This window comes from Protomyctophum bolini (genome assembly GCF_963924005.1).
Source record: "Protomyctophum bolini genome assembly, chromosome: 20".
NCBI classification, from domain to species: Eukaryota; Metazoa; Chordata; class Actinopteri; order Myctophiformes; family Myctophidae; genus Protomyctophum; species Protomyctophum bolini.
In genome coordinates this window covers 7,994,408-8,008,654 of record NC_137881.1, presented here as the reverse complement: position 1 = coordinate 8,008,654, position 14,247 = coordinate 7,994,408, and the positions used below count along the sequence as shown (strand labels likewise).

At 44.1% G+C, this 14,247-nt stretch overlaps 1 protein-coding gene across 1 annotated transcript in view; it reads left to right on the top strand.

The window, feature by feature from the left end:
• dnah2 (dynein, axonemal, heavy chain 2) overlaps positions 1–14,247 on the top strand; it is a gene marked incomplete at both ends in the record, with an annotated part of 80,538 nt that overhangs the window by 19,441 nt on the left and 46,850 nt on the right. Inside the window, one exon of the mRNA XM_080793160.1 lies at positions 11,748–11,886. Coding sequence (XP_080649286.1) covers positions 11,748–11,886 — 139 coding nt within the window. The remainder of the gene's footprint in view (positions 1–11,747; positions 11,887–14,247) is intronic.

Sequence of the window (14,247 nt, the reverse complement as noted above, 5' to 3'; positions counted from 1 at the left end):
GTGCTCAGTGATGTATGTAGCAATATTACACGGCAGAGTGTTTTTAAACTGCTCCAAGACCATGAGATTAAACAATTGTTCAAAATTCTCCACTTCAGATGATGAACACCAGCGCGAAAACTGTGTACCCAAATCTCTGACAAACTCCACATGTGACTCTTTGTCACGTTTTCTCCAGCCCCGAGCCCTCTGCCTGTAAGCCTCTGGCACCATCTCATATATTTTTAACACTGCCTCTTTAACTTTTACATAACTCCTAGAGTCCATAGACGTTAATGCAGCAAATGCCTCTTGTGCTTTCCCTGTGAGTACAGACTGCACCATTATAGCACAATTTGCATCTGTCCAACCTTGTGCCTCTGCAATTCTGTCAAATAAGAGAAAAAACGTGTCCGGATCTTTTTCATTGAACCTAGGAAGGAGCCTCAGGCTACTGCCAATGTCCATAGCTTTGACACCTCCTCCCCTTTCAGTATTACCATTATTCAATGCATCTGCTGATAATTTGCCCTGTTCGATCAACTCTAGCTTTTTGGTTTCCACATCTAATTTGGCCATTTCAGTACGTTGTTTCATTCTTTCAATTTCCATAACATGTTGTTGTTTTAACACCAAAAGTTCTTTCTTCCATTTGAACTCACCCTCTGAACTGACCTCATCACCATTGTCTTCGACAGGCTGCAAAATGCCCTTGTCTACCAGCGCACTGATTAGACTGGCCTTCATTGCTGCCTTCAGCTTATCTGTCACTGTGATGTCATAATGTTTAGCAATTACCAATAGCTGATCCTTCGCACAAATATCGAGTAACCCCACTGACGGAGACTTAATAAACTTATCTGTAGCTGAACTCATTTTTCCTTTGTATGCAAATTTTCTACAAAAAAACCTTTAACAAGACCAAGTGTTGGGCTGTGCATTACAAAGTGCAGTACAGTAACCTTAATCAAAATGGAACAAACCCCCCCCTAACTTACCTATTATTCCTAACTAACTTACCTATCTTTACCTACTGTCGGCACCCGGGCATGAGGATTTCTCCCCTCCAGCCACCTAGTGTGACCCCCAAGATCCGCCGCTAACCAAAACTCCACTAAGAGTAAATCAAAGAAAGGAACAAACAACTGACACCCTAACGGTGCCGGTCGCTAAGGGACTTGTTCCAACTAAATGCACATGTAACTAACACTTGCAACCACATCCCAACACTTACCTTTGTTGTAACTCTGTAAACTGGGGCCAAATGCCTTCTCTGTCCGGCTCCTAACAAAAAAAAACAAGACAACTCAAGTGTGAAACTCCCAAACAAGACAAACGGGAAAGAAAAGATATATGTATATGCTTTTCTTTTTTTTTTTCCTTCCAATTAATCAATTAATTAATTATGTACGGACGAGCCCCCATTTTGTCATGCACTAGGGGATGCATGGCAAAAACAGGGAGTCCACACAAGAGTTTAACAGTTTGTAATTATATTTATTATATTAAAGTAAATAAAGCATAGCAAAATAATGAAGTGTGGGATGTGAGTATATCAGTCATCAGTAATGTGTGCAGTGTAGGGATGTATGGAGAATGGTGTGTGCGTGTTGTATTAGCTGGTGCAAAACATAACTTAACAAAAGGGTGGTTAGGCCCTTGAGCCCGGTGGCAGTCCTGCTTGCAGGGAGGACAGAGAGAAGAATGAGCTGCAGCCAGGAGAGCTCTCTATATAGTCCCCTAAGCCACACCCACCTCAGGTGAGCACAATTGGGCTGACGGCCTGCTCCACTCTGCCATCACAGAGGCTTCCCTCTAGCTTACAGTGAGGCAGAGGGGGCAGGACCGTCACACCCCCCTCCATAAAAATGATGCTCCACCACATCATCTAAAAGAAAAACAAACCACAAATTAGCAACCAATAAACAAATATTATCCCTCCAACTTGACCAAACTAAACAAATCAAACAGCCACCTTTTCAACTTTGACTTACTACTGTACAACAATGCCCCCTGGATGCTCAATACCTGTTTCATTCCCCCATAGTAGTCCAGCTGTGGCCCCACTGCCCTTCGCATCCGCCCCGAATTAGCTCTGGCGTATGGACACTTGGGACAGGTGGGACCGGAGAGCTACACAGGAGGGTTTTACAGGACAAAACAGTTTACAGTTCACCAAAACAAGATTTCCAATCTAACAACTAACAATTTTAATGTCTGCATTTACCCAGACTTCTCTGTGCAACTGTACACTACCTACCCATACTACCTGCTTCCTCACCATTACCCACCATCCTGCCCCCAGCCTCAGCAACCCTGGTACTAGGAGCAATTTAAGAGAGCCGGAGACAGGACAGTCTAGAATGGGAAAAAACAAGCAAAACAGGAAATGTACGTGAACAGGTTAACACCCTAATGTATACGTGACAGTGCATCTGCCATCACGTTCTGAGAGCCTTTAATGTGACGAATCTCCATATTATAGGGCTGCAAGAATAATGCCCATCGCATTAACCTCTGGTTTGGATTTTGGAGAGACTTCAAAAATGTCAGTGGGTTGTGGTCTGTATAAGCGACCAGGGGAGTTAAACCAGAACCCAAGTACACATCAAAGTGTTGCAAGGCTAATATTAGCCCTAGCGCCTCCTTCTCAATAACAGAGTAGTTGAGCTGATATGTATTGAACTTTCTTGAAAAGAAAGCAACCACTCTGTCAACCCCCTGCTCATCTGCTTGCAAAAGAGCAGCTCCGCATCCTACATTTGAAGCATCGACCTGTAGTGAAAAGGATTTATCCAAATGGGGAGCAGCTAGAACCGGAGCTGAACACAACAGAGCCTTGAGATTTTCAAATGCCAACTCACAATTAGTTGACCAGACAAATTTGGTATCCTTTTTGAACAGCCTGGTTAACGGCTCAGCCACGGACGAAAAGTTTCTACAGAAACTCCTATAATATCCTACTAGGCCCATAAACCGGAGCAACTCTTTCTTTGTAGTTGGATGAGGATATTCAATCATTGCCTTGACCTTGTCCTGAACCATGCGTACACTGCCCTGACCGACCACCTTGCCCAAATATGTTACTGTGGCCCTTGCAAACTCACATTTAGCCAAGTTGATTGTCAATCGTGCCCAGACCAACCTCTCCAAGAGAGCCTTAGTACGCTGCATGTGCTCAGACCAGGTATCGCTGTAGATTACCACATCGTCAAGGTATACGGCACATCCCTCCAAACCAGCCACCACCAAATTCATGAGGCGCTGAAAAGTTGCGGGCGCATTTCGCAGACCAAAGGGCATAACCGTGTACTTGTATAACCCAGATGGTGTAATGAAAGCGCAAACTTCCTGTGCTCGCTTCGACAGAGGGACCTGCCAATATCCTTTTAAAAGGTCAAATGTACTAACATACTTAGCTGATCCCACTTCATCTATACAGTCTTCCATTCGTGGAAGGGGAAAAGCATCTGGCTTAGTTACATTATTGACCTTCCGATAGTCTGTACACACTCTGTAGGTCTTGTCAGGCTTACCGACCAGTAGGCAAGGTGATGCCCAGCTTGAGCTGCATGGTTCAGCAAAATGGTTCTCCAGCATGTACTCTACCTCTTTGTTCAAATGTTTACGTTTCTCAGGAGACACCCTATAAAAACGCTGCCTTATAGGTATTGCCGTTTCATCCACCTCCACATCATGTTCAATTAAATGGGTACGAGTGGGCACATCGTGCAACAAAGCAGGATATCCGTTAATAAGAGCCACCAACTCAGAGCGTTCATCATCATTCAAATAGGCCAGATTAGAATCAAGTTTACTCAAGGATTCTGTGTTGTTCAACCGACCCTGCAAAATGACCGCCGGGGTCTCCCCCTCCTCTCGAGTGTCCAACACCGGTGAAGACCCATCTACCCTGGTTGTACAAAGACAGGAATTAACACTTTCCCCATTTCCTGCTTTACCATCAGACTCCTTTGAGTAATAAGGTTTTAGCAGATTGATATGACACATTTTCGTCTTCTTTCTACTCTCTGGAGTAGCTATTATGTAGTTCTGCTCTGTCACCTGTCTCACAACCGTGTAAGGCCCACTGAATTTGGCCTGGAAAGGAGAAGTTATTATAGGCTTAAGGAGCAAAACTTGATCTCCAGCTTTAAACTGCCTAGGCTCTGCACGTCTGTCATGAAGAGATTTCATTTTTTTCTGTGACTGTCCTAAATTCTCCTTTGCACTTTCCACTGCCAAAATCAACCGGCGTCTAAACCCATTGACATAGTCAAGGAGAGTTTTAGGGGGTTCAGCTACTTTCCAGCTGTCCTCCAACATAGCCATGGGACCACGAACCTTGTGACCAAATACCAGGTCATTTGGGCTGAAACCTGTACTTTCCTGGACTACCTCTCTAGATGCTAACATCAGCCACGGTAATCCCTCCTCCCAATCTTTCCCCAATTCTGTGCAGTAAGAACGCAACATGGACTTCAGGGTTTGATGGAACCGCTCTAAGGCCCCCTGTGACTGAGCATGATAGGCTGAAGCCATATTATGCTTGACCTGAAGCTGCTTGAGAACCTCAGCAAACATACGGGAGGTGAAATTTGAACCACGATCGCTCTGGATGACCTTCGCGATCCCAAAAACAGACATGAACTGTGTCAAAGCTTTCACAACAGACTTAGTGGTTATGGTTCGAAGTGGGTAAGCTGCGGGGTATCGGGTTACTTGACACATAACCGTGAGCAAATATGTATGGCCCTGCGTGGAACGAGGCAACGGCCCAACACAGTCGATAATGAGATGTTCAAATGGTTTCTCCACTGCAGGGATTGGACACAGTGGAGCTGGCTTAATTGACTGGTTGGGCTTACTCGTCAACTGGCAAGTATGACACTTTTTGATGTAAGCAGAAATGTCTCGTTTCAACAGAGGCCAAAAACAATACCGCAACACCCGGTTGTACGTTTTCCTTACTCCCTGATGCCCAGCCACATTATTATGACATGTTTGCAACACCAATGACCGAAATTTATTAGGAACCACAAACTGAAAAACTGGATCCCCACCTAGAGCCTCTGCATGTGGAACCCATTTACGAAAGAGCAAGTCCTGTTGCACAAAATACCCATGTGCACTACTGTTGATTTTGTCAACAGACATGGCTTTGTCAAACAGTTCTTGCAAGCTAGGATCATTCTTCTGTTCTACAGCCAAATCCCTATGTGACATAGACTTAAACTGCTCAGGCAACGTCAAATCAACCAGACCAGACCTCTCGCCCTGATCATCACTCTGGTTCTCATGTGAGGCGGCCATGGCACGTGTAACAGCGCACGCTGGATACCCCACTGTACCATCAGAAACACTGTCCTGCTGAAACTCTCCAGGCCACTTCCTGGTAATTACATTTGGTACCTGATCAGACCAAATTCGTTCCCCACAAAGGTCATTACCCAGGATGATGTCCACCCCTGCAACCGGCAACTCCGGTCTCACCCCCATGTGAACCTCTCCACTTACCAACTCTGAAGTGAGGGACATCTTATGGATTGGCACAGAAAACACAAACATGCCCATTCCCTGGATCAAAATGCTCTCCCCTGTATCAGTCTCAGTTGTAAATGGCAACACTGACTCTCGTACAAAGGAATCTAGTGATCCACAGTCTCGTAGCACCTTCACTGGTATTTGTTTGTCACTTCCTATCACAGACACAAAACCATTTGAAATGAATGGCAAGTATGCATCAGCCGTTTTTGGCTTCAATAGAGCACCCTGTTGTCCTAAAGGCAAAGCCACTGGGCTGAGTGAGTTAGCCAGTGCCACTGGTTTAACCTGTGAGCTGGTGGACCTGTCCTTAGATTTGAGGACCGGACACTCATTTTTCCAGTGTCCTGCAGATTTACAATAATGACATACACCCACTGATTTGTCATGTGTCCCTGGTGTCACCCTGCTGTCGGCCGTATTTCTGTAAACTTCTGGAGCACCCTTTACACGAGGAAACTTATTGAACACATTCTCACTAGCATGATCACTGTAACTATTCTTGTGAATTAACACGTACTCATCTGCCAAAACTGCTGCCTCAGTTGCCGTTTTTACTTTGTGCTCAGTGATGTATGTAGCAATATTACACGGCAGAGTGTTTTTAAACTGCTCCAAGACCATGAGATTAAACAATTGTTCAAAATTCTCCACTTCAGATGATGAACACCAGCGCGAAAACTGTGTACCCAAATCTCTGACAAACTCCACATGTGACTCTTTGTCACGTTTTCTCCAGCCCCGAGCCCTCTGCCTGTAAGCCTCTGGCACCATCTCATATATTTTTAACACTGCCTCTTTAACTTTTACATAACTCCTAGAGTCCATAGACGTTAATGCAGCAAATGCCTCTTGTGCTTTCCCTGTGAGTACAGACTGCACCATTATAGCACAATTTGCATCTGTCCAACCTTGTGCCTCTGCAATTCTGTCAAATAAGAGAAAAAACGTGTCCGGATCTTTTTCATTGAACCTAGGAAGGAGCCTCAGGCTACTGCCAATGTCCATAGCTTTGACACCTCCTCCCCTTTCAGTATTACCATTATTCAATGCATCTGCTGATAATTTGCCCTGTTCGATCAACTCTAGCTTTTTGGTTTCCACATCTAATTTGGCCATTTCAGTACGTTGTTTCATTCTTTCAATTTCCATAACATGTTGTTGTTTTAACACCAAAAGTTCTTTCTTCCATTTGAACTCACCCTCTGAACTGACCTCATCACCATTGTCTTCGACAGGCTGCAAAATGCCCTTGTCTACCAGCGCACTGATTAGACTGGCCTTCATTGCTGCCTTCAGCTTATCTGTCACTGTGATGTCATAATGTTTAGCAATTACCAATAGCTGATCCTTCGCACAAATATCGAGTAACCCCACTGACGGAGACTTAATAAACTTATCTGTAGCTGAACTCATTTTTCCTTTGTATGCAAATTTTCTACAAAAAAACCTTTAACAAGACCAAGTGTTGGGCTGTGCATTACAAAGTGCAGTACAGTAACCTTAATCAAAATGGAACAAACCCCCCCCTAACTTACCTATTATTCCTAACTAACTTACCTATCTTTACCTACTGTCGGCACCCGGGCATGAGGATTTCTCCCCTCCAGCCACCTAGTGTGACCCCCAAGATCCGCCGCTAACCAAAACTCCACTAAGAGTAAATCAAAGAAAGGAACAAACAACTGACACCCTAACGGTGCCGGTCGCTAAGGGACTTGTTCCAACTAAATGCACATGTAACTAACACTTGCAACCACATCCCAACACTTACCTTTGTTGTAACTCTGTAAACTGGGGCCAAATGCCTTCTCTGTCCGGCTCCTAACAAAAAAAAACAAGACAACTCAAGTGTGAAACTCCCAAACAAGACAAACGGGAAAGAAAAGATATATGTATATGCTTTTCTTTTTTTTTTTCCTTCCAATTAATCAATTAATTAATTATGTACGGACGAGCCCCCATTTTGTCATGCACTAGGGGATGCATGGCAAAAACAGGGAGTCCACACAAGAGTTTAACAGTTTGTAATTATATTTATTATATTAAAGTAAATAAAGCATAGCAAAATAATGAAGTGTGGGATGTGAGTATATCAGTCATCAGTAATGTGTGCAGTGTAGGGATGTATGGAGAATGGTGTGTGCGTGTTGTATTAGCTGGTGCAAAACATAACTTAACAAAAGGGTGGTTAGGCCCTTGAGCCCGGTGGCAGTCCTGCTTGCAGGGAGGACAGAGAGAAGAATGAGCTGCAGCCAGGAGAGCTCTCTATATAGTCCCCTAAGCCACACCCACCTCAGGTGAGCACAATTGGGCTGACGGCCTGCTCCACTCTGCCATCACAGAGGCTTCCCTCTAGCTTACAGTGAGGCAGAGGGGGCAGGACCGTCACACACACACACACACACACACACACACACACACACACACACACCCGCACAAAAGGCTCTTCATTCCATTCAGTAACCTTGTGTAAAAGGTTTCCTAATGCAGCATTCTATGTAGTGTGTAGCACTGCTCTCTGCATGTTATGAACCACAATGCACCCACACCGACAATAGTAACAAGAACCCCCCCCCCCCCACACACACACACACACACTAGGTGCGCCCCCCCCCCCCCCCCCCCCAAAAAAATGAAATATATATATAGTATATTTATAAATTAAAAAAAATTAGTGCCAGGTGTTGGTCTGCATCGCAGTGTGCACGGCGACACGGCGCGCCTGGCCATGAATCAGCGTGTTAACGGCTGACTGACGTGCCGTGTCACTCTCTCAAATGAGGTCTGGTGAGCCGGGTGACGCCGCGGCTCCAGAGCCGAGGTGCCACCCTAATTACACATGACAGGCTGGGTTTGTACCGCGATGGCGGGTTGATATCGCGGGTTATCGCTCAATGTATCGCTGCTGCCGTGGCGGCTAAAACTGTCATGTCCATTATTGTGCTGACTTAACGCCCTACTTGATCATAGATTGATCATACATTGAATTTCTATCCTGAAATTGACAGTTTTGGACATATGAGGTCTATAACACACACACACACACACACACACTGCACTTATTGTATTTTCTTACCCATGCTTTCTGTGTCACACGCACGTCGCACACCCACACCCACACACTGCAGTGCACCTTTGCACAGCACGCTCATACACACGTGCATGCGCACGCACACACTCGTGCATGCGCACGCACACCTACACACACTCATACGCACACACACACACACACACTGTACAATAGGCACATACTGTATGGCATATTGTACGTTCGTAACCTGTGTCTTTAGCCCACACCCCTTTGTGTGCGCGTAGTCACGTACACACACACATTCAAACATATGCGCGAGCACACACACACGCGCACACGCACACGCACACACACACACACACACACACACACACACACACACACACACGCAGTAATTAGTGGACCAGGGAAGTGGTCACACATAATAGCACTAATTGGGCTGGCAGGCACCATTAGCCACAGCTAATCAGCATTGTGTGGACTGTGAGGCGGAGTGACCGACAGCCCTAGCTGGCTGCTACAGGGACCCTTATCACAGACACCAATTAGCAAGTCTGGAAGAAAGTCACAATCATGTTCTGGTTAAGTAAAAGTAGCAATACAGTATACACCACAACGTATATGCTCTTCACCTGCATTAGAAATTTTACTTGAGTGAAAGTAGGAAGGTATGATGAAGTGCTACATTGTGAGCTTGTGGATCGACTATTGTTGAATGGCCAAAATAGGGCTTAAGTGCTTAATGTACCTTTTTCTGTTGTAATAATAATCTACCGGTAATCTAAATCTCTGAAGACTAAAACTATCCAAAGACTAACTGTAGTGGACTAAAAAACAAATGGCCTCTGAGATGTCGTGGGTTAATTACTGGAAAAATGGAAATAGTATGTACCTCTAAATTGTACTTAAAGGGTAAGACCACTTTTTTTTAGAGGTTTGGGTTGTTTTCTGACCTTATTATGGGCAAACTAGTCCATTCCATAAGTTATTTCGCTCCGTTGTGTTGTTTATTAGCAATTTAAAAAATAGTCGCTCATTGACTTCCATTGTGAACGGGGAAACAGCTCTCAAGTCACTCTTTTAGCACATAAACGAACACAACAAAGGCTGATTCTAACAGTTTATCACATCAGGAAAACTCATGCAGTTTTATTTTTCATAAAAAATGTCAATTTTGTCTTGTTTTGACTAATTTGTGTAGAAAATAAGATCCGGTATATGCCTATACCGACCGATTGGACCAAACTCAAACTGTACACCCACTCCTAAAGCGTATTATTGGAATGCCAGGGATGTAAACAAAATGGTTTTGAATGTCGTCCGCTTGTCGCTAAAAACATACACAATGGACGTGTTTGAGGGAGACACTTTAGAGGACACTTTAGAAGAAGTGTCTGTGTGTGGGACTGCTATACTGCGAGGGTGCATCTCAAACAGCGTGGAGACTTGTTTACAAACGAAACCTCGCAAGACGTCCCCGCGAGAGTTGGGAACGCTGCAGTACTGCTTCAGTATACCTCCAACCAGAATAGTAACTTTATGAATCTATCTTAAAAGACGGAAATAAAACCGCATGCGTTCTCCTGATGTGATAAACTGTCAGAATCAGCTTTTGTTGCGTTCGTTTATGTGCTAAAAGAGTGACTTTGAGAGCTGTTTCCCCGTTCACAATGGAAGTCAATGAGCGACTATTTTAATTTCTTAAATTGCTAATAAACACCACAACGGAGCGAAATAACTCATGGAATGGACTAGTTTGCCCATAATAAGGTAAGAAAAAAGTGGTCTTGCTTTAAGTACAGTAATTGCTCCACTAGTGAGCGCCAGCTCGGCTAGTTGTTAGCATGTCTCTCGGCACCGCGGCCAATAATAAGCCACAGTGTCATGTCAGCTCACTGCCCCAGACGGAGTCTGTCTTTTGTTAGAGGTGCCACATTTAAATTGGATTTAGTTAAAGAGGTGTTTGTCTCCCCCGCTGCGTAATGGCTAGTGGTTCTCAAACTGGGGGTCCGGGGACCGTCACGGGTCATTGAGGGGGGTTCCAGGGCCAAAGCGCTCAGCTAAATGAGGAACAGTTAAAACATTTAATAAGGCCTATTTAGTCAATGTATGGTGGGGGCACTCATTTTAACCCATTCTGACCGGGCACCCATTTTGGTGTTAGCATCATGTTACGCTTTATGTATTGAAAAATAGCAGATCTACAAGCTCATATCGCGCCACCGAGTGGCGCGATACGAGCTTGTAGGTCTGCTATTTTTGAAAAATTCGAAGAACGACTGACATTTTTAGAATCTGATCTCAGGTCAGAATGGGTTCATCAGACCAGTGTGTGTCCCGTGGAAACCTCGTATGAATCTGATCTCAGGTCAGAATGGGTTAAACAACACAAGGTCCGACTCCGTATGTAACATTTTGAAACGAGTGATAGTCTATTCCACTGGTTCTCAAACTTTTTCATGTCAAGGACTCCCAAAGAGTTTAACCCATTCTGACCTGAGATCAGATTTCTTACGAGGTTTCCACTGGACACACACTGGTCTGATTAACCCATTCTGACCTGAGATCAGATTCTAAAAATGTCAGTCGTTCTTCGAATTTTTCAAAAATAGCAGACCTACAAGCTCGTATCGCGCCACTCGGTGGCGCGATATGAGCTTGTAGATCTGCTATTTTTCAATAGGTAAAGCATAACATGATGCTAACACCAAAATGGGTGCCAGGTCAGAATGGGTTAAAATATATGCTGTATTACATTCAAATACTTGCACACATATCTTCACAATTAAAAAAGATGATATTGATGATACATTTCTGGAAATAAATACACAAGAAATAGACCATAACGGTACTATATGTTTTTCAATTAGCAGAACCTTCTCAATATCGGACGCTTTCTTCATTTCATTCATTTCATTTCATTTCATTTTTATTTCGCACATGGTGTATCACAATACAGTACAAATCATAATAGATAACAATTCATATGTCTTACATAATTCATTTGTCTTTCATACCTATCTGATACATCCATGACGAAAAGGAGCAGGAAGAAGAATAATTTCTATGTAAGCACTATCTGTGGACGGGTTCTTAATGTAATGTACGGTGTGCCTGCTGTGTGTGTGTGTTCTGAATGTAATGTACGATGTGCCTGCTGTGTGTGTGTGTGTGTGTGTGCCAACAACAGGACCCGTGTCCGTCAGTACCCTGCCCTGGTCCACTGCACCACCATGGACTGGTTCTGTGACTGGCCCGGGGACGCTCTGCTGGAGGTGGCCCACAGACACCTCCACCAGCACCACCAGGCCCTGGGAGCCACGGAGGGGGTGAGTCACGCACGCACGCACGCACGCACGCACGCACGCACGCACACACAGTTTATTGCGAGAGACAGTTTAGTCCGAGGCCTTGAACACTGTGATGCAGCCAAATATGTCTCCTGGCTAAATTTAACCGGCTGCCTTTTCAAGTCCTCAAAAGTACAAATTACGAAGCACATTCCTTAGTCGTATTTTGTGTATTGACATTTTAGAACATTTCAGAAAATTTCCCAGGGCTTCCAAAATAGTGAAAATAGCCGATCTGCAGCCGTTGTGAGCTTGTAGGTTGCCTATTTCCCCTATATTTGAAATGGGCCTTAATTCATGATGTGGTCACTGGTTATGTTTAGGTCCCAATAAGAATCCCAAGCTCGCAAAAAACTGGACTTAAAATGTACATAAGTACAGGTTGGCTACTCTGGTAAATGCATTTAGTCACTGTCCAACCGGTGCCCCCAAATCGCCCCCTTTAACGTACCGTACCGCGGCCTTTGAGAGGCTTTATGTAAACCAGCTGGCCCGGCAAAGACCCAAGGCTAGCTGTCTCATCAGTGCAGAGGCCTTTGAATGGGAAAGTAGCTTTTCTCTTTAAAGCATCACACTGCCCAGCTAGGTCTCACCAACCTGAACCGACCTGAAGCGGTGCAATTGGGACACGGTGCTTCTCTCTCTCTCTCTCTCTCTCTCTCTCTCTCTCTCTCTCTCTCTCGCTCTCTCTTTTATTTTTTTCACCCATGCTTTTCCACGCCGGAGACCTTTTCATTTTCGTGTCCAGTGAGCAGGACTTTAATTACATCTGGAAGCCACTCCAGAGCTGCTTTCACATTAGGTTTGATAGACCTTTTTACAGCCGGGGTCGTGCGCTCTCAATGCTCCTCTATAGCGTTCTGTCTGTATAGCCATATGGCTGTTTCTTTTTTTTTCTTGGTCTCCTATAATTCCTAATAAAGAACTTTGTTGAAAGAAACCCACAAAAACATGTTCCGTTTAGTTGTTGTTGTTGTTGTGTTAACAGCCTTGTACGCGGGGCACTTCATGCGGTTTCGAATGCGAGTCACAAACTGCACTTCACATTGCATTTGTTGAGCGAGGTCAATACGAACATATTGACCTCGCTCAACACCTCGTAAATTGATTATGGGAACATATTTGTGGAACGTGGATTTGGGATTCATTGAAGAGCACTCATGCGTCACCTCACATCACCTCAAAATGGACCCATGGAGAATGGACCCATATACCAAGTAAAAATAACTCAAGCCCTCAGTCCGTAGTTTGTTCGACAACCTTGTGATGCCATTGTATTTTCACAATTTGGTTTAACAATATTTTGTATACTGGAAGGTTTTTCCGTCTAATAAATTAGGAAGCCATGCAGGTTAATGTGGTTAAATTACATATAAGCAAACTTTAGTTACTAGTTACTTTGTAGATTTACAAATTTATACTGTAAGTTCAATGATTTTTCTAAACTCATTGAAAGCAGTCTGGTTCTAATTCTGTCCTTCTGATGAATGCGGAGAGTCGGATGAGCATCATTTTCATTTGATTTAATGTAATTAAGTCCATGCATGGAATCCATGAAATGCGTAAATGGAATAATTAATTTTCTGCCTAGATCGTCTTTTGATCCTTTTGCCCTCTGCGGCGAGTCGTCTTTCGACATCTTTTTAAAAATATTTATTGATTACGCTTCATAGCCTAGCTTGTTCTGCAACCGTTTGTATTGCTCCGGTTGCCGTGCGACGGAAGTAAACGGGGAAAAAAGTGAAATCAGGGGAAAATGTGAAAAGTTGGCGCGTTCCTATGGGAACGGATTTCTTTAGAATACATTCATCTCGGATTATTTTTCCATGCTGCGTTTTTGAGCAAAACAAGCTTTATTTGAGGCTCGAACTAAAGCGTTTATGATGTGGGTGAATTAAATAACATGCCCGGGATACGTATCCCGTTACGTTTTGCACTCCCGGTCTTCCGTTTCAGAGTAAACTGCTTCTGAAATTGAACTATAGCTAAGCCCCTCCCAAAACTGCTATGGTCCAATCACAGCTAAGCATAACATGGGTTAGACTGAGAAAACTCTCCGCCAAAGGTTTTCCAATATGATAACACATTGTTTTAACCCATTCTGACCTGAGATCAGATTCATACGAGGTTTCCACGGGACACACACTGGTCTGATTAACCCATTCTGACCTGAGATCAGATTCTAAAAATGTCAGTCGTTCTTCGAATTTTTCAAAAATAGCAGACCTACAAGCTCGTATCGCGCCACTCGGTGGCGCGCTATGAGCTTGTAGATCTGCTATTTTTCAATAGCTAAAGCATAACATGATGCTGAACACCAAAATGGGTTCCCGGTCAGAA